The sequence below is a fragment of the Sus scrofa genome, chromosome 12 (assembly GCF_000003025.6).
Source record: "Sus scrofa isolate TJ Tabasco breed Duroc chromosome 12, Sscrofa11.1, whole genome shotgun sequence".
Lineage (NCBI taxonomy): Eukaryota > Metazoa > Chordata > Mammalia > Artiodactyla > Suidae > Sus > Sus scrofa.
Window position 1 is genome coordinate 39,554,377 of NC_010454.4, and position 19,988 is coordinate 39,574,364.

The 19,988-nt window shown below is 46.5% G+C and overlaps 1 protein-coding gene across 1 annotated transcript in view; it reads right to left on the reverse strand.

Moving 5' to 3' along the window:
* LOC100515857 (C-C motif chemokine 3) overlaps positions 1-19,988 on the reverse strand; it is a 54,322-nt gene that overhangs the window by 32,728 nt on the left and 1,606 nt on the right. The window contains exon 2 of the mRNA XM_003131711.5: positions 2,875-3,100. Within this exon, the coding sequence (XP_003131759.3) occupies positions 2,875-2,950 (76 nt within the window). The 5' untranslated portion in view covers positions 2,951-3,100. The remainder of the gene's footprint in view (positions 1-2,874; positions 3,101-19,988) is intronic.

The window sequence follows — 19,988 nt, forward strand, 5'->3', positions numbered from 1 at the left end:
CTGATTAAAACCAAGTAGGTCCCAGATGGCGGGAGGCTCAACTTCCAACAGACCTTGAGCCTCATTATATGCTCATTGTAATAAATTAGCCAATGACAGGCCCACAGGTGCCATGAAGTTTCTGAGCCTGACCATAAAAGTCCAAAAAGTAGATGTGGTTCAATGAGTTACGAACCCAACTAGCATCCATGAGGATGCAGGTTTGATCCCCGGCCTCCTTCAGATGGGTTAAGGACCCAGCATTGTCACAAGCTACAGCATAGGTTGCAGATGTGGCTCCGATCTGGTGTTGCTGTGGTTGTGGCGTAGGCTGGGAGCTGCAGCTCTGATTTGACCCCTAGCCTGGGAACGTCCATATGCCTTGCTTACGGCCCTAAAAAAAAAGAAAGAAGGAAAAAATGAAATATGCATCGTTTATTAAATTCCAGCCAGTTCTATGCATTAAGGTGAAACTGTTCTTCCCAAAGTGCAGCTCTCATTCTGATTTCCTCAAAATGCAATGTATTCTCTCATCTGACAACCCCCCCACCTCTGGCTATTTCTACCACAAACATAATCAACGTACACAGTCGTTCTAGCTAGAACAGGATTTCTCAAGCGTTAATATGACAAGAAGATCCTGTTAAAACGCTGGTTGTGATTCAGGGCTGGGGGCTGGAGATCCTGCACTAACAAGCGTCCAGGTGATGCTGCTGCTGCTGCTGCTGGTCCACAGACCACATCTTGGGTAGGAAGAGGCTCTGCCAACATGTTAGAACCACCTGAGAAGCTTTTTTGAAAGACCAGTGCTGAAACCATACAACTCAGATGGGACTGGAGCCCATAGGCTGGGACTCAAACCAGCCCAAACCCAGATTGGGACTGGAGCCCACTGTCTTTTCATTAAAATCGCACACCTGGTCTCAGGACTCAACTGAAGTTCAGGGCCTTTGTGTCTCAGGGCAGAAGGAATTCAGTGAGAGGCAAAGACAGGTAAGAAGCAGATTTATTGAGAGAGAGAGAGTGTGGGTCATCTCAGAAGATGAGAGCGACCTGGAAGATGTACTTTCTGTAGAGAGAATGCCCTCCGCAGCCCATCTGAAAAGGTTTGAGAGCAGCTCCAAAGTAGGGGGTGGTTAGTTTTTAGGTAGTTTCATAGGCTGATGAGTGGAAGGACTGTTCCAACTATTTCCAGGAAGGGGTGGGGATTTCCAGGCATCGTCCACTTTTTTTTTCTGTTTTTAGCTCTATTTATTGTCAGTATTCTTTTGAACATGTAGTGTAAGCATTATAAACTGTCTTAATAGCAATTAAATAAGTAATTAAACTTCCTAAATTCCTTTTTTCCTTTTTTTTGGGGGGGGGGCTATACCCATGGCATATGGAAGTTCCCAGGTTAGGAGTCACATCAGAGCTGCAGCTGCCGGCCTACACCACAGACACAGCAACATGGAATCTAAGCTGCATCTGCAACCTACACTGCAGCTCACAGCAATGCCAGATCCTTAACCCATTAAGCAACGCCAGGGATCAAACCCACATCCACATGGATACTAGTCGGGTTCGTTACCACTGAGCCCCGATGGGAATTCCCACAGTGCATATTTTATTTTTCAATAATATATTTTATTTAAAGTAATAGAGCTAAACTTATTTCAAAATGTAATCAACAAAATTATATTAGTATTTTCATTATTTTTTGTACTGTCTTTATAATCTAATGTGTATTTTTCCCATTGATTTTATATCTCAGTTCAAACAAGCCACATTTAAGAGCTTAATAAACACATGCTGCCAGGAGCTGCCATATTGGATAGCCCAGTTCTAAAGAGAAGTAGTGAAAAAGAAAAGACATTTTGACATCATTTTGTAAATAAGGGAGTTGGAAAAGAATTCAGGAATAACCCAGTTGCTTGTAGGGATGTATCCCAGAGCTACTGAATTAAAAATCTTTATTTGCAAGACCTGAAAAGACATTTTTTTGGCTTTTGCCGCAATGCATATTTTAGAGGAAAGAGGGTTCATAAGCATTGCAATGAACCAGGCATGTAATTAGAATGGGGGCAGTGAGCTTGGAAAGAACATTTTGAGAGAAGATCAACCAAAGTCTTGTGTCGACTACACGGAGGCAGTGGGGGAGCAAGGCAAACAGAGAAGTCACCTTTGACTGTCGGCCCATAAGTTTGAGGAAACAGAAAGAGAGAAAGCAAAAGGCACAGAAAAGGAAGGGCTGACAAAGAGTTAGAGTAACCTCTGGAGAGGATCTCAGAGTAAGGATTCAGAACAGTGTCAGGTTCTGCAGAGATCTCAAGGAGATTGACAACCGAGGAAAACTATTAGATTGCCAACCAGGAGTTATTGGTGCCATTGGAGAGCGGGGGGCGGGGGGGTGCGTATTGGCAGTGATTGTGAAGGTGGTGGTGGTGGTGGTGGTAGTGGCTGGAGCTATACTGGAAGGGACTCAGTGGTTGGGGAGAAAGAGGCAGAGACGAGACGACAAAAGCAGGGTTCAGAGAAATGTTTTCTCAATGGTAGGGAGATTTCTGTTTGCAGGTAGAAACAAAAGGAGAGAAAAGGGTTAAAGATGCCTGGGAGAGACCCAGGAGCCAAGGCAGCCAAGGCAGAGCAGGAGGCAAGGACTGGAACGCGCAAATGGAGGGACTGGCCTTGGCACAGAGAGGAGAGAGGAGGTGGGCAGACACAGAGGGATGCTGGCATCCTGATGGGGGTGGAGGGGGCAGTTAAAATGTGCCCCCGGGTCTCCCATGTGGACGGTTCCCCTATGTACCCAGCCTCCCCTCCATCCCCTCTGCCACGCTGCACCTGCCCAGCCCCAGGCATCCCACGTTCTGACTCTCCTTCTGAGAGGTGGGACCTGCCAATGCCTGGACTTACCAACTGCTTGGAACTCTGCATTGAGGGTGAGAAGGACGGCGAGGAGGAGCAGGAGGCAGAGGCCACCCAGCTTCATGTTGCCGGCTGAGGACTGGTCGGTGGTAACGCAGCCAAGACTAGAGCAGCTGACATTTATACTCTCCTGGACAGTGAGCCAGGCCAGAGTTCAAAGGCCACCATTGGCGTGCAGGAACCTTGAACCTTAGGCTCTGCTAAGTTGACTTTGCTGAAAAAAAGAGAAAAAAACCCCCACAAATCATGTGTTGTGCTGAGCAATGTTTGTTGTTTTCTAAACAAGTTCTCTGAGACAAGGGGAATATCTCCTTAGTTAAGAGCATCTATATGCAAGACGCTTTACGTGTTAAATATCAAAACTGATTTACAAGCTTAAACAGCTGGCTTGAAGTTACAGAGCTGCCTAATAGGGTTCAAACAGATATTCTGGGCTTCTTACCTCATGACTTCTTTTTTTGCTTATCTTTAATTTTTTTATTATAGTTGATTTACAATGTTCTGTCAATTTCTGCTGTACAGCAAAGTAACCCAGTTATACACATATATATATATATACACATTCTTTTTTTCACATTATCCTCCATCATGTTCCATCACAAGTGACGAGATACAGTTCTCTGGGCTATACAGCAGAATCTTCATGGCTTCTACAACACTTTGCCACTGTATCAGGACCTAGGTCTAAGTATTATATTGCATTGTGTGATACTGTTAAGAGACATATCTGTTCTCCCTCTTCCCTGAGGCACTGCTAAATAGTTGGGCATTTATATGCATATAGATGTATATGTACATAGATAAACAGACACGAAATGCAGAAAAATTCTGGAACAAAAACCTCTCAAATAGGAGTTCCCGTTGTGGCGCAGTGGTTAATGACTCTGACTAGGAACCATGAGGTTGCGGGTCCGATCCCTGGCCTTGCTCAGTGGGTTGAGGATCCGGCGTTGCCCTGAGCTGTGGTGTAGGTTGCAGACGTGGCTTGGATCCTTCGTTGCTGTGGCTCTGGTGTAGGCCGTTGGCTACAGCTCCAATTCGACCCCTAGCCTGGGAACCTCCATATGCCACGCAAGTGGCCCTAGAAAAGACAAAAAGACCAAAAAAAAAAACTTCAAACTTCTCAAATAATGACAGCACTCACTAGCTCTTAGGGATAATACCATGAGTTGGAGGCTTTAGGTAACCAAGAGGTCTTTAATCTCAACTGAAATGAGACTAAAGTAAAGAGAAGTCATTCATGTATTATTTGTACAATTTAAGATGAACAAAGCATGGAAACTGAGATTCAGAGAGGTTAAGTGATTTGTCCAATACCACCCAGCTAGAAAGGTTAATAGAGAAGTTCAAAAATTAGGCTAAAGAACCAGACATCTGGGCTTCTCTCTCTCTCTTTTTTTTTTTTTTTTTTTTTTTTTTTGGTTTTCTGGGGCTGCACTTGCAGCATACACAGGATCTCAGCCATATCTGTGACCTACACCACAGCTCATGGCAATGCCAGATCCCCAACCCACTGAATGAGGCCAGGGATCAAACCTGCATCCTCATGAACACCAGTCAGATTCGTTTCTGCTGCTCTGCAATGGGAACTTCTTGGCTTCTCATTTTAACTATCCCATTTACTTTCTTTTTTCCCCTTTTTTGATCAGGCACAAGTTGATCTCCCCAAATTTCAATCTTCTTTTCTAAAAATGTGACAATAATACCTAACTAGGTTGTCAAGATGTCTGTAAAACACCTAACCCACAAAAGAGTGCTCATATTTCTCCTTCATGTAAAGGAAGTATGGGAAGATACAAAAGAGGAAAAAAGCATGAGCCATTAGAAGTGCCTATGACAGAAGGGAAAAAAAAAAAAGGCAGCTTGCCAATAGTCTATTCTAACCTTCTAGAAAGCCAAACATGGAAGAAATTCTTATTGATCCTTTACAAATTTACTCTATCCACCAAAACACTCCATAAGGTAGGAATTATTTGGCCTACCCAATAGGTGTGAAGAGCAAGACTAAGAAAGGTAAACAGATCTGCCCAAGGTCACAAAATTAGTAATTTTACCCTTTTTTGTCTTTTAAGGCCGCACCGGCAACACATAGATGTTCCCAGGCTAGGGGTTGAATCAGAGCTTCACCTGCCGGCCTACACTACAGCCAGAGCAAACCCGATCCGAGCCGAATCTGCAACCTACACTACAGCTCACCGCAACAACAGATTCTTAACCCACTGATTGAGGCCAGGGATCGAACCTGTGTCCTCATGGATACTAGTCAGATTCCTTTCCACTGAGCTGCGATGAGAACTCCACAAAATTAGTCATTTTAACAAGAACATTCGAAGTGTGAGCTGTCAGATATTTGGTTTCAAACATGAGGTCTGCCCCAGACACCAGGTAATCCAGAACAAGCTACGTGTCCTCATTAACCTTCAGATTCCACCTTCACAACATTTCCAAACTGCTCTGTGGTTCAAGTAAGATGATGTGTATAGAACAAGAGTTCCCGTTGTGGCTCAACAGGTTAAGAACCCAACTAGAATCCATGAGGATGCAGGTTTGATCTCTGGCCTCGCTCAGTGAGTTAAGGATCCAGCTTGCTACAAGCTGCAGCATAGGTCACAGATGCAGCTCGGACCCTGCATCGTTCTGGCTGTGGCATAGGCCTGGCATTGCTGCAGCTGTGGTGCAAGCCTGCAGCTGCCGGACTAATTCAACCCCCAGCTGGGAACTTCCATATGCTGCACATGTGGCTGTAAAAAGAAAGAAGAAAAAACAATAATAAAAATTTTAAATCCCATGGAACACAAAAATCATTGTTTCACTTATCCTTCATGCAGTGAAGTGTGTTTAACTGAACAAGTAAAAGGTTCTTGTTGGAAGTGTGCATCCTTCTTTAGTAAGAAGAAGGCAGTAAAGGCCTCAGTGTTGTGATATTTTTCATAGCCCAGGCGCTATACTTTTTTTTTTTTTTTTTTTGTCTTTTCTAGGGCTGCTCCTGTGAAATATGGAGGTTCCCAGGCTAGGGGTCGAATCGGAGCTGTAGCCACCGGCCTACGCCAGAGCCACAGCAACGCGGGATCCGAGCCGCGTCTGCAACCTACACCACAGCTTACGGCAAAGCCAGATCCTTAACCCACTGAGCGAGGCCAGGGATCGAACCCAAAACCTCATGGTTCCTAGTCGGATTCGCTAACCACTGAGCAACGATGGGAACTCCGACGGACGCTATTACACTGTGTATAACTCTTTTACACATTTCTAGGCATCTCCCTCCACACTGACCCTTGTGAAGGGACCTGGGAGTCGACCTCTCTGTCCTTCATCCTCAACGTGTAGGCAATCCCCCAAGTTCCTTGTTTCTCCAAAACACAATACATATTCAAATGCATCCATGTGTTCTATGCCCTTGTCTCCAGTATGGCCCAGGCCACCATCACTTGGCACACGGCCAAAGCTTCCTGACTGCATCCTCGTGGTCCTGTCTCTACACTTCAGGCCCTGGCTCAAACACCTGCCTGCCATTACACTTACCATGGAAATGCGAATCCCTTCATCTCTTCTAGAATGGTCGGCCCAGGGTGGCCCCAGCCTTTCTCCCCAACCCCTTCTGCAGCATGCTTACCCTTCTGCCCACTCTCCAGCCCACCTGTTTGCCTAAGAGTCACTAGACTTCTTCTTGTCTTGGACCCCATTTCCACGAAAACCTAATTGTTTTTAAAAGGTAAAAATCATCATTTTCCTATGACTATTTTAAAATATGTCAAAGATTTTATTTAACTCATTGCTATGGTCTGGATGTTCATGTTCCCCAAAATTCCTACCTTTAAATTCGAGCCCCCAGGAGTTTCCATCATGGCTCAGCGGAAACAAACTCAACCAGGATCCATGAGGATACAGGTTCGCTCCCTGGCCACGGTCAGTGAGTTAAGGATTTGGTGTTGCTGTGAACTGTGGCATAGGCCAGCCGCTGCATCTCTGATTCGACCCCTAGCCTGGGAGCTTCCATATGCCGCAAAGTGCAGCCCTAAAAAGCAAAATTAGTTAATTAATGAATTCAAGCCCCTAAAGGGGATGCTGTTAGAAGATGGGGGCTCTAAGGTGTTTAAATTATGAGGGTGTAAGTCAAAACTCACTACCCTCATGTATGGGATTAATGTCATTAATGAAAGAGGCTCTGGAGAGATCCTGGTCCTTTCCACCATAGAAGAAGTCTGCAACTCAAAAGAAGGCCTTCACCCAACCATGCCGGCGACTAATCTCTGACTTCCAGCCTCCAGAACCATAAAAAATAAATTCCTGTTGTTTTTAAGTTACCCGTCTGTGGCATTCTGTTACAGCAGCCCAAAGACACTCACTCATTAGCAAGGCAAACAGTAAAATAGTACAACTATTCTTGTTCAGAGGAGAACTCAGGTACGATCTCAATATCTAGAAAATGCAAAGGATCCCACAAAAAAATTACTGGAACTAACAATTGAATTCAGCAAGGTTTCAGGAGATAAGATCAATATGGAAAAATCAACTGTATTTCTACACACTAGCAATGAACAATCCACAAGTGAAATGAAGAACACAATTCATTTACGATAGCCTCCAAAAGAATAAAATACGTAGGGATAGGGAATTCCTGTCACGGCTCAGCAGAAATGAATCTGACTAGCATCAGTGAGCATGCAGGTTTGATCCCTGGCCTTGCTTGGTGGGTTAAGGATCCGGGGTTGCTGATGGCTGTGGTGTAGGCTGGACAGCTGTATCTCCAATTCGACCGCTAGCCTGGGAACGTCCATATGCTGTGGGCACAGCCCTAAAAAGACAAAAAATACATATATACTAAAAAAAAAAAACCTATAAATTATCAAACGAAATGCAAGCCTTTTATCTGAAGACTACACTAAGAGACATCAGTGTAGAGAAATTAGAAAACATCACCAAGAGAAATTAGGGGAAAAAAGCTGAATAAATAGAAAGATAGCCCATGTTCATGAACTGGAAGGTTTAATTTTGTTAGTTGGTAATTCTCCCCAAACTGATCTAAAGAATCATTGGAATTGCTGCCAAAATTCTAGCTAGGTTTTTTCCAGAAAATAACAAGCTTATCATAAAATTCATGTGGAAATACAAGAGACCAAGAATAGAAAAAAAAAAAAAAGTTGGACCACTCACAATTCCTGACTTCAAAACTTTCTCCAAAGCTAATCAAAACAATATGATACTGGCATTAGGGTGAACCTATAGATAAATAAAATGGAATTGAGAAACTAGAAATAAAGCCTTACATTTATGGTTGTCGATTGTTGACAAAGATGCTGTTAAAAGATAAACTGAGACATTTTAAACATTTTAGGAATTATCTGAGCAAAAGTCAATTAGAATTGGGCAACACCAAACCAGAAGTGGTTAGGAGCTCTCCACTAAGAAAATCTAGGGGAAAGACTTTCATAGAGAAAAGGCAGAAGCAGAACAAGGAAATTGATTGACTAAAGCTTAAGCCTTTGCCTTATTTGGAAAGGCCGGGATGGCTATTTGTGATTGGTTGTCCCTAAGTCCCAATTTCTCAATCCTGAGGCACTTACAGTCTTGGCTTTGCTTTCCTTACATAGGCAGCTAAGGTATTAGACCTACCTCAGTCTAATGGCCTCCTTATTTAATTAAAGCAACTGTGCCAGATCAACCCAATAAACAAAGAATACTCTCTTCAACAGATAGTTTGGAACAACTGGATACCCATAGGCAAAGGAATGAAGCTGGCCTTTTCCTTATACCAGCCACAAAAAGTAACTCCATGGAGAATGCAAATAACACACAACATAATGGTGCAGAAAGGAGCTGAAATAAATGCACAAACAGATGCAAATTTGGTCAATATCCACCGGGCAACAGTCGATTGTATTCCACTAGGCAAAATTCACTTGCAGTCCTCTAAGGATTACTTGCATGGCAATAAATTTTCTACAATTTACTAGGTCCTAAGATAATTCAAAGACAATGAAAGGTACAAGCCCTTCAGAATCAGATCATCCCGAAGAGTACCCTAGAGAAATACCCAGCAAACTTTTTGGGGGGTGGGTGGGTGGAAGGCAGCTCATTTCAAAGTTCTTCAGTTTTTCTCAATATTCTTCTTGGAGAGCTTTCCTCTGACTCTGCCCCCAGCTCATTCCTACTCTGCAGATGGTAGCATAGATGGCAATACCTAGGAGAGGTCTTCCTTGATCCCCAAACCAATTTAGGACTTGCTGTTGTCCTCTTACAGAGCATCCTGGGCTTCTCCTTTAGGTCACTTACCACGTCGTGTCATTTGAGATCTACCTGTGTGGATATTTCCTCACCATCCAGGCACCACAAGAAACTGTCTCCATGGTGCTCACCATTATTCCAACTGTCTTGCCCTGGGCTTTCGTAGGATCCCAGTAACTGCTAATCAGCCAGTCGATCAATCCACAAATACAGCAACAGACAACAAAGGCTATCCCAGCACCTGGCTGTCAACCTCCTTTGTGAGCCACGATTTTAAGAGAAAAAGAAGGAAGGAGGTCTTCAGTTCGGGTTTCACCCTAAATGTTGCCTCATGGAAGTTTAGCATCTAACTCATAAGAAAAGATCCAGAGCTTGTATACTTTTCTCGAAGATTTTGGATTTGACATCTTTAAATGGATTACGGGTGGAGAAGTTTGGTTCTCCTGATATTTGGGGGTTCTTTTTTCTCGGTGGGAAATTTTAGGCCAAGTTATTTATATAGGGAGAGAAAGGGCTATTGACGAAGCTCAAATCGGTCTTAAAAACTGCACAAATATTCGAGTAATAGCCCCAAACCGGAAACAGTCCAAATGTCCTTCAGTGGGTGAACGCTCAGATAGACCCGGACATCCGCACCACGACTGTTACTCAGCCGTAAAAGAAAAAAACTGCTGGAGTTCCCTTCATGGCTCAGTGGTTACAAACCCAACTGGGACCCATGAGGACGTGGGTTCGATCCCTGGCCTCACTCAATGGGTTAAGGAACCGGCATTGCCATGAGCTGTGGTGTAGGTCGCAGACATGGCTCGGATCCCGAGTTGCTGTGGTTGTGGTGTAGGCCAGAGGCTGTAGCTCTGATTCGACCCCTAGCCTGGGAACTTCCATATGCCACAGGTGAGGCCTGGGGGAAAAAAAAGACAAGCTTTCTTCTTTTAAAAAAAAAGAAAAGAAAAGTAAAGAGAAGAAACAAACTACTGATACACATAGCAACCAGCTCAGTATGTATGTGTTGGGGGGGGGTTAGCCAATATCCCCACAGAGCAACAGCTCCTAATGGTGGACACAGCACTCCTCCAGGCCAAGCATCTCAGGAAGAAATGAACCACAGCAGCCCGTGGGCTGCCCTCAGAGAGGTTTGGCTGGTGACCATGCACAAGCCCTGGCTGTTAACCCTCTGCACAGACAGGCTGTTATAAAGAGATTAACCCTAAGGCTTGGACAATGGTAAACCGAGGGATGGATGGCCATGAACAAGCCCTTGTGGGGTCAGGATCGATGGAAAGGAATTTGGGTTCACCTGTGAGCCTGATCCTGTTTCCATACCCTGGCTCACAAGGCACAGCCTCCTCCTGGCCATCAGGGAGCTGATGCCCTAGCTCCCTAGGAGCCCCGGCAACGGACCCTCAGTAGACATGGGGTGCCTGGGGAGAGGGGACACCATGGTGCTCAGGGGGATGGTGCGTTGCCAAGGATGCCAGATTGCCTTTGAAATACAGTGACTTGGTTAATGTAGCAACAGCGGGTCCCATGTGCTCTAAACATGTCCAAGGCAACTGCCGAAGGACTGGTGGGGGGGCAGAGCGAGGGGATCGACTAGAGTCCCCAACGGGTGAGAGATTGGCAAATGGGGATACTGGCCCCTTCCCTGCGAGGGAGAGCTCTAAACATGCTCTGGTTTGTGTGGACACTGTGTCTGACTTATCTTCAGTTTCCCCTGTGGGTGTGCAAACCAGGCTGCTACCACTGGGGGCTTAGGCAGGTGAGTACCAAGTATGGATAGTGTTGTGGACTAGACAGTGATGAGGGGTCACATTTCAAAGGTCTTGACATGCAAGACTGGGCAAAAGAACCTGACAGTGAATGGAGGTTCCTTCTCGCCTATAACCTGCAAAGAGCAGGATCAGTGTGAGGCAGGAGATAGCTGGGCTCCAGATAGACATTGACAACCAGCCACCTATGTATACTTCAAGACAGAAATAACAACAGGCACAAGCAAATAACTGGTACTTGTCTTCTGTGGACCTGCTAAGTAATGGTAAGGGGCAGAGGGGGGCTAAGCCCTGCTCGGGAAAAAGACCAAGAGGTCACATACTTCCCAGCCTCGGGGTCAGGGAGATGCCAACTACACATGCACAGAAAGATCCCTCAGGGTAAGAAAAGGAGGGGGCACCAGGCCATAATAAGTCCTGATACCAGCCCATAACCCTGTGCCCTGAAATCCATCTTGGCCAAAAGATATGTGCACATATTGGAAAGGGCCCTGGGTCCAGTCAGGTGTGAGACATGAAACAAGATAATCGGCCAAAGGAAAACAAAGACCCAGAAGAACTCTTCCATATAAGTGATTTAAATTGTCTTGCTGGGCTCAGCATCGTGGCTCAGCGGTAATGAACCCAACTAGTATCCGTGAGGATGTGGATTCGATCCCTGACCTTGCTCCGTGGGTTAAGGTTCTGGCGTTGCTGTGAGCTGTGGTGTATGTAGGTCTCAGACGTGGCTCGGATCTGGCATGGCTGTGGCTGCAGCTCCAATTCAACCCCTAGCCTGGGAACTTCCATGTACCATGGGTGCGGCTCTAAAAAGATGAAATAAACAAATAAGCAAATCACCTCGCTGACATGCTGGTCGTGGAGGGGAACACCCACAGCCACACTCCCTTGGGTGTGTATTACTGCTCTGCTTCTGCCTTAGATTAACAGCTGTGTGCTCTCCCACACATTGTCCTGTTTCTAACAACAAACATTATACCTGCTTTCACAGTCTTTGCCTCCTTTGCAACATTCTTGTTTTCCACAGGGCCGGGGGGAGGGGGGGGCAGGAATCAGGGCAAATTCTGCTTTTAACCTCTAGCTGGTCTAGTGGCTAGGATTCCTGGTTTTCACCCAGGCTGCCCAGATTCAATTCCTGAGCACAGAGTGAAGATCTCACTTCAAGCCATCACTCACTGCTGTCTCCCTGAGATCAGGTAGGAAGGAAAAATGGGACGTTAAAAAGCAGCAGATTAAGTGACTAACAGGTAAAACCAGCTTGGCCCCATGGACTAAAGGACTGTCACAGGTCTTAATACATTGGAATGATCAACCAGTAGGGCCTGCTGCCCCATATGCCAGATGGGAGATCCCTGCCGAGGCACCTGATCCCGTAAAGGTATGGAGATGGTGGGAAGCAATTTCCCGGATTACACCATGGATCAATGTGCTGTGCTGCAGAGAAACATCGAGCCCCATCCCTCCTGGAAGAGCATCCCCTACGGGATTTGCAATGGGATGTCCCACCCGGACGGGTGCTTACTTGGCACCCCTGGGGGAGGGAACTACTCAGCCTCCACTGGGCCCCTGTGTCCCCTGCGAGCTGGGCCTGTGGAAACACACTCTAACAGGAATGAACATGCACCCTTGAGGGGAGAAGGTGGGGTCCTGGCCGGGCCCATCCTGCCCCCAGTCCATCTCCTCACACCCGATAGTGCTGCCTCGCCCAGATGTATGGGGAGCACAGCCAGGTCAGGTGCCTAAAGCGGCAGCCTCCTTGCTCCTCGAGGCCACGGGACACATTCCGGTTCCCCCCGGTACCATCATTTGGCCACTGTCTTTGTCCCCTCTCTCGGCCTGGCAGACACTTGCTGGCCCTCCTCAAGTTCACCCAGCAAGCCTTGAATGGGGGCCCCCAAAGCCTGTCCTTGCTGAACACCGACCCGTCTCTGCGCAGAAAAGCTGTTCTCCGACACAGGATGGCCTTGGACTCCATCACTGCCTCGCCGGAAGGCACCTGTGCCGGTAGCCAGACAGACTGTGGTGAGTTCATGCCTGGTGGGTCTTCTGTCTCCGAACATGTTGTCTTTATTAAATCACAGCGGACAGAAGTGCATGTCCTGAGTGTCCAACCCCCAGCCTAGGGGGTGTGCATCAGTGGTTCTGATCAGGGGGCTCTTGGCAGAAAAAGCTCCCACTGATTTGGAGAGTAAATGTCTTAACCTGTGCTTTTTCTTGCATGTGGCTGTACTGTTGCCATGGCATCTGCTTCCAATGTAGCCCAGATAGCCGCCCAAACTGAGCCATTTCCATACAATTGAAATCCATTCCTGGGGGCCTGGGACTGGCATATGCCCACTGAGGCATACAGAATGATTGGCCAGTGAGGACCTGCTATAGAGCACAGAGGACTCTACCCACTATTCTGTGGTCATTTATGTGAGAAAAGAATCTGAGAAAGAATGGATATGTGTATGTGTATGACTGGGTCACTTTGCTGTAGAGCAGAAATTATCACAGCCTTGTAAATTAACTATACTTCAATAACACTTATTTTAAAAAGAAAAAAAGAAACCCACCCTATTGGGGAAGGGGGGAGAGTATGTGAGATTGTCAGAGCCAGTCACTCTCACGACAGCAGGAGTGTTGGTGGCAGGTCATTGAGAGGACGTGGCCTTGGGTTTGACCTGCAAACTGGACCTGGGTACTCAGAGGTGGCTCACTCCTTCCTCTGTCCTTAGAATGGGCATTTGTTGGCCTTCCTCACTCCAAAAAGCTGTCCAAAGACACAGCCTTGAGAGAGTAAGATGGTACTGAGACCACCTGGATGGTGACTGAGCCTAGTTAAGGCCTCTACATAAACTTTTAAGATCCTGGCGGGCAGGGCAGGTACAGAAATCTAGCGTCTTGCATCACCCAAAGCAAGCCTCCCGTGTAAATTCCCTTGCTTTTTAAAAAATTTATTATAGTTTTTTTTACAAGGTCCTGCCAATTTCCGCTATACAGCAAAGTGACCCAATTATACATATATACACATTCTTTTTCTCACGTTATCCTCCATCCTGATCCATCACAAGTGATTGGATACAGTTCCCTATGCTATACAGCAGGATCCCATGGCCCATTCACTCCAAAGGCAACAGTTTGCACCTACTAACCCCAGACTCCCAATCCATCCCACTCCTTCCCTCTCCCCGCTGGCAAACACCAGTGCCTGGAAATACCTCAGAAAACTATAGAACTACCATATGACCCAGCAATCCCACTCCTAGGCATATATCCAGACAAAACCTTCACTGATACATGCTCACTTGTGATGGAACAAGATGGAGGATAATGTGAGAAAAAGACTAGGTCACTTTGCTGTACAGCAGAAATTGACAGAACACTGTAAATTGACTATAATAAAAAATTCTAAAAAAAAAAAAAGAAAAAAGATGCATGCACCCATATGTTCATTGCAGTACTATTCGCAATAACCAAGACATGAAAACAACCTAAATGCCCATCAACAAACAAATGGATTAAGATGTGGTACATATACACAGTGGAATACTACTCAGCCATAAAAAAGAACAAAATAATGCCATTTGCAGCAACATGTTTGGAACTATAGACTCTCATACTGAGTGAAGTAAGTCAGAAAGAAAAAGACAGACACCATATAATATCACTTATATACAGAGTCTCAAATATGGCCCAAAGATCTATCTACAAAAAAGAAACAATTCCCTGGCTTTTCATTTTATTTTATATTGTCTTTTGTCTTTTCTAGGACCACACCCGTGGCATATGGAGGTTCCCAGGCTAGGGGTCTAATTGGGAGCTGTGGCTGCAAGTCTACGCTACAGCCACAGCAACAAAGGATGGGAGCTGCGTCTGTGACCTACACCACAGCTCACGGCAACGCCAGATCCTTCACCCACTGAGCGAGGCCAGGGATCGAACCCACAACCTCATGGTTCCTAGTCGGGTTCGTTAACCACTGAGCCACAATGGGAACTCCACAATTCCCTTGCTTTTTAAATCAGCCACCGACCAATGCACAGCAGCTGCCTCTTTCTTCAGTCTCTCCCTGCCCTCTGAATACAGAGCCAGTTTCAGATTACACCGTCAGCTCTGAAGTAGTTTTGCAACTCAGCAAAAACACATTCATTATTTTAACTATCTGCCAAATGACAAAAATAAAACAATTTAGCAGTGAGCTTGATGTCCCTGGGTTTCTGGGGTGGGGTGGCAGTCGGGTACCATGCCTCCCAGGCAACGGAGCCCTCTTCCTAGGGGGAGTGAGTTTTATAGGATGTTAGAAGCGGCAACACAGAAACAGGGCATGATTGGTGGGAACTGCACATCGGACTTAATTTAGAAAAAAACATCGTGGCGCAGTGGTTAATGAATCTGACTAGGAACCATGAGATTGAGGGTTCAATCCCTGGCCTCGCTCAGTGGGTGAAGGAGCACGGTGTTGCCATGAGCTGTGGTGTAGGTCACAGATGAGGCTCGGATTGCTGTGGCTGTGGTGTAGGCCAGAAGCCACAGCTCCACTTCAACCCCTAGCCTGGGAACCGCCATATGCCACAGGAAGCAGCCCTAGAAAAGGCAAAAAGACCAAAAAAAAAAAAAAAATCAAGGAAGAAGGAAATAAGAATAGAGCCCAGAGTGGGCTTGGCATTTAGGGACTGGCTGGATGGATACACTGTGTTTCCGGTCAGGCCAAGCATTTACAGAAACATCAAAGTTGGGTTTACTGGTGAGACATCCCAGGCAGGAGCAGGCCCAACTTGGACCTAGAAATTTATTTCCACACCTCACAACTACCCCACCAGCGGGAAATCATCCCTCTTTTTTGCAGGCAAGGAAACCCACGTCGAGAGGTTAAGGGACACTTCCAGGCAAATGACTTAGGAATGTTAGTGGAGCGGCTAAGTCTTGAGCTTTGGAGTCAACAACCTGGAGGGGTGCCCCTCGCTTGCCATCCGTCCCTCTCCGCCTGACAGACAGAGACTCAAGGGCATGTTGTCAATTCCAGCCCCATCCAGAGGCAAGCGAGCACCAGGGCAGTGCTCCTGGCCGAGTGCCTAGGCACCCACCATATTCTTTCCAGCTCTCAGGAGTGGGGTGCCTGTTCTATAGCAGGGTTCTCCCCACCCAAATCCTCCCTGGCTGCCCACGGAAAAGGCCCAGATCATAAAACGCAACCTCGTTCTTCCCCCTCCAGCTGCTGAGGCTTGGCTTGACTGAAAAGCTTTGCACAAAGCAGCAGCAAACATCTAAACACACATTTTCCTTTTTTTTTTTTTTTTTTTTTTGCTTTTGCTTTTTAGGGCCACACCCAAGGCACATGGAGGTTCCCAGGCCAGGGGTCGAGTCGGAGCTGCAGCTGCCAGCCTACATCACAGCCACAGCAATGCAGGATCCGAGCCAACTCTGTGACCTATACCACAGCTCACAGCAACATGGGATCCCCAACCCACTGAGCAAGGCCAGGGATCAAACCCACATCTTCATGGATACTAGTCGGATTCATTTCTGCTGTGCTATGACAGGAACTTCTTTTTTTTTTTTTTTTTTTTTTTTTTTAAACTTCACCTTTATTAGGTTTAAAGTGGATATTAGAGATTCTTTTTTTTTTTTTTTTGTCTTTTTGCCTTTTCTAGGGCCGCTTCTGCGGCATATGGAGGTTCCCAGGCTAGGGGTCGAATCGGAGCTATAGCCACCAACCTACGCCAGGGCCACAGCAACTCGGGATCCGAGCCGCGTCTGCAACCTACACCACAGCTCATGGCAACGCCAGGTCCCCAACCCACTGAGCAAGGCCAGGGATCGAACCCGCAACCTCATAGTTCCTAGTCGGATTCATTAACCACTGCGCCACGATGGGAACTCCGAGGAACTTCTTTTTTTTGAAATGAGCATTGCAAGGTTTATTTCAGCTTCTTTTTTCTTTTTTTTTTTTTTTCCTTTTTTGCCACGCAGGCAATATATAGGAATTCCTGGGCCAGGGATCAAACCTATGGCACACAGCAGCAACCAAAGCCACAGGGGTGAGAACACAGGAGCCTCATCCTGCCAGGCCATCAGAGAACTCCCTAGGCATGCATCGTCTTAAGAGTGGTTTGTTCCTTTCAACGGGAAAGACTCGATTATTAAAGGGTCAGAGAAGGCCAAATCCTGGGCAGGGATGCGGCTGGATGAGTCAGGGACTCTGCTCTGTTCCTCTTTGAACCTCCAGAGGCCCAAAGACAGGAAGCGTTTCGCAAATATTCGGGCAGGGAGTGCAGGGAAGAAAAGGTTGGTAGGAAGTTGACAGGTCTGCTTGGGGCTGTTTCAGGCAAAAAAAAAAAAAAAAAAAAAAAAAAAAGGGCTGCCATGCTTTTTTAGGCAAAGAAAAGGGGGGGGGGGTGTCTCAGGAGTTCCCGTTGTGGTTCAGTAGTTAACGAACCTGACTAGTATCCAAAAGGACACGGGTTCAATCCCTGGCCTCACTCAGTGGGTTAAGGATCTGGCATCACCGTGAGCTGTGGTTTAGGTCGCAGACGTGGCTCGGATCCCAAGTTACCACGGTTGCGGGGTAGGCTGGCGGCTGTAGCTCCAATCAGACCCCTAGCTTGGGAACCTCCATATGCCGTGGATGCCGCCCTAAAAAGACAAAAAAAAAAAAAAAAAAAAAAAAAAAAAAGCAGGTCTCAGGGACCTTGAAGGGGCTTTTCTGTCCAGTACCTGCCCAGGCCTTGAGGAGGCCACCTGAGGACACTGTTAAACATTCAGCATGGGTCTCACTCCCAGGAGGAGAGACAGGTGACCTGTGGTGACAGACACCAGAGGCCCATGAACGGGGACACTGGGGACAGATTTGGGATCAATTTATAGAGCAGCTTTAGTTTCCATTTCCTGACGGGTCTTCAGTTCTGAGGGCTAGTTTTTCCTCCACCTCTGGATACAACTCAAGGCAGTGTCCGCAATTTTCCTAGATGCTCTCCAGTAATACCCATGGTTGTGTCCATCACTTAAGTCCCAAAACACAGTATCAATACAAATAAAGAAAGGAAATTTACAATCCAACTTAGAAACTGATGTGAAAGTCTGACTTTAATTTTGCCTCAAGGACAAGCTTTCCCTCCCCCACTCCATCGCTCCCTCCTCTGGGGCCTTTGACAGGTGGAGAGCCTGTGCCTCACAGGGCCTTGCATTTCTAAGCTCGTTTCATGGTTGGAAAGTTGGAAGACAGCAACAAGGAGGCCTTGCATGAGTCTGTTTATGTGGAACCTCCAGAATAGGCAGGAACCTCCTCCACGGGGCAGGAATATGGCTTTAGAGGTTGCCAGGGGCTGGGGGAGGAAGCTAGGATCTCTTTAGGGGATAAAAGAACGGTATAAAGATTACTTCAAAGTGAAAACATCTGAGCTCCAACACATGAAGAAAGAAACCTTATATGAATTCCCCTTAGAGAGGAAAGCTGAGCTTTACCACCATCAGCTGCCGCTAACCCCACCTCTAGCACATGCCAAAACAAACCAACCTGATAATGCCATTTGCAGCAACACAGATGGAACTAGAGACTCTCATTACGTGAAATAAGTCCAAAAGAGAAAGACAAATACCATATGATATCACCTATATCTGGAATCTAACGTATGGCACAAATGAATCTTTCCACAGAAAAGAAACCCATGGACATGGACTTGGAGAACAGACTTGTGGTTGCCAAGGGCGGCGGGGAGGGTGGGAGGTGGTACGGGATGGACCGGGAATCTGGGGTTAGATGCAAACTGTTGCATTTGGAGTGGGTAAGCAATGAGAGCCTGCTGTGTGGCACAGGAAACTCTGTCTAGTCCCTTGTGATGGAGCATGATGGAGGAGAATGTGAGAAAAAGAATGTATACGTGTGCCTGGGTCACTTTGCTGTACCATATAAAGTTGACAGCATGCTGTAAACCAACTAAAATGGAAAAAATAAAAATCATTAAAAAAAAAAAAAAAGCCCAAGCCTCATTAGAATCTTCCATCCTTTGAAACCCCCATACCCCATAAAGCTAGTACATGTAAACATCTACCCCTAGCTTTCCAGGGAACTTCTCTCCCTAGAGACAGTCCCACGTGCATAATAAACTTTTCTCCTGCTAAACTATCTGCTGTCAATTAATCTGCAGGCCCTGACTACTAGGAACTAAGTTGGGAGAGGAAAAAGTTTTCCTCCCAACAGGACTGATCTTAAAATGTCCTGATATTAAAATAGCAGTTGATAGTTGCACTGCCTTGTGAGTGTATAAAAACCACTCAACTGTCCACTTTAAACGGTTTACATTTTATGTGGGAACTTTATCTCAACAGAAACAAAAGGTAAGAACTAGAAAGTTCTCTCCACTGATCTGTCCTGGAAATCCAGCATCAGTGATCTTGGCAGGTATTTCAAGCTGAGCCTCTCTCTCAAAATACCCACCTCCGGCCCACTTGCCACCTCGGGCCTCTCACCTGCAGCTCCCTTGACAAGTGAGGCGTTTGTTTAGGCTGCAGGCTTTCCTTTCTCAACCCTGAGCGTTAGTGTTAACTCTTCCTCTTTGCAGAGGCCTCGTCTCCCTTCCAGGTGGCTGCCTTGGGAAGGACCTGGGATGACACCACACTGACTCTTCCTCAGGCTCCAGGCTCACACCCAGATCCCTAGAAAACACTCCCGCACTCTTGGCCCTGAACAAGCCCCTCAATGCAACACCTTTCCCAGACAGCCACCCACAGCCTCCTCCAAGCTGCTGAGTCATGTGGCTGAAATTCCCCTTCCAACTTTAGGTGCAAAGAAAAGCATCTCCAGCCTTCCCCGTGAGAGAGGGAAACAAACCTGGGCATGGCCACAGCCTCCTCGCCTCCCCTCCCCACAACCATCAATGTGAACTCGGGTAAAAAACAAATCACAAAGAACCCTTCTTTGTGACTCTACGCCAAGGTGACATCAGGCCCATATGAATGGGATTTACTTCTTTTTAAACATATATTTCGGGGAGCAGAGGGAGGTTGCCCAGTCGGCTAAAAGGACAATCAGGAAATGTGCCATCTGCCTCTGCTGCCCTCAGCTTCCCCCTTTAGACCTTAACGGGCCTCTCTCCACAGCCCCAATACTGAGTTGCTCCGTGCCTT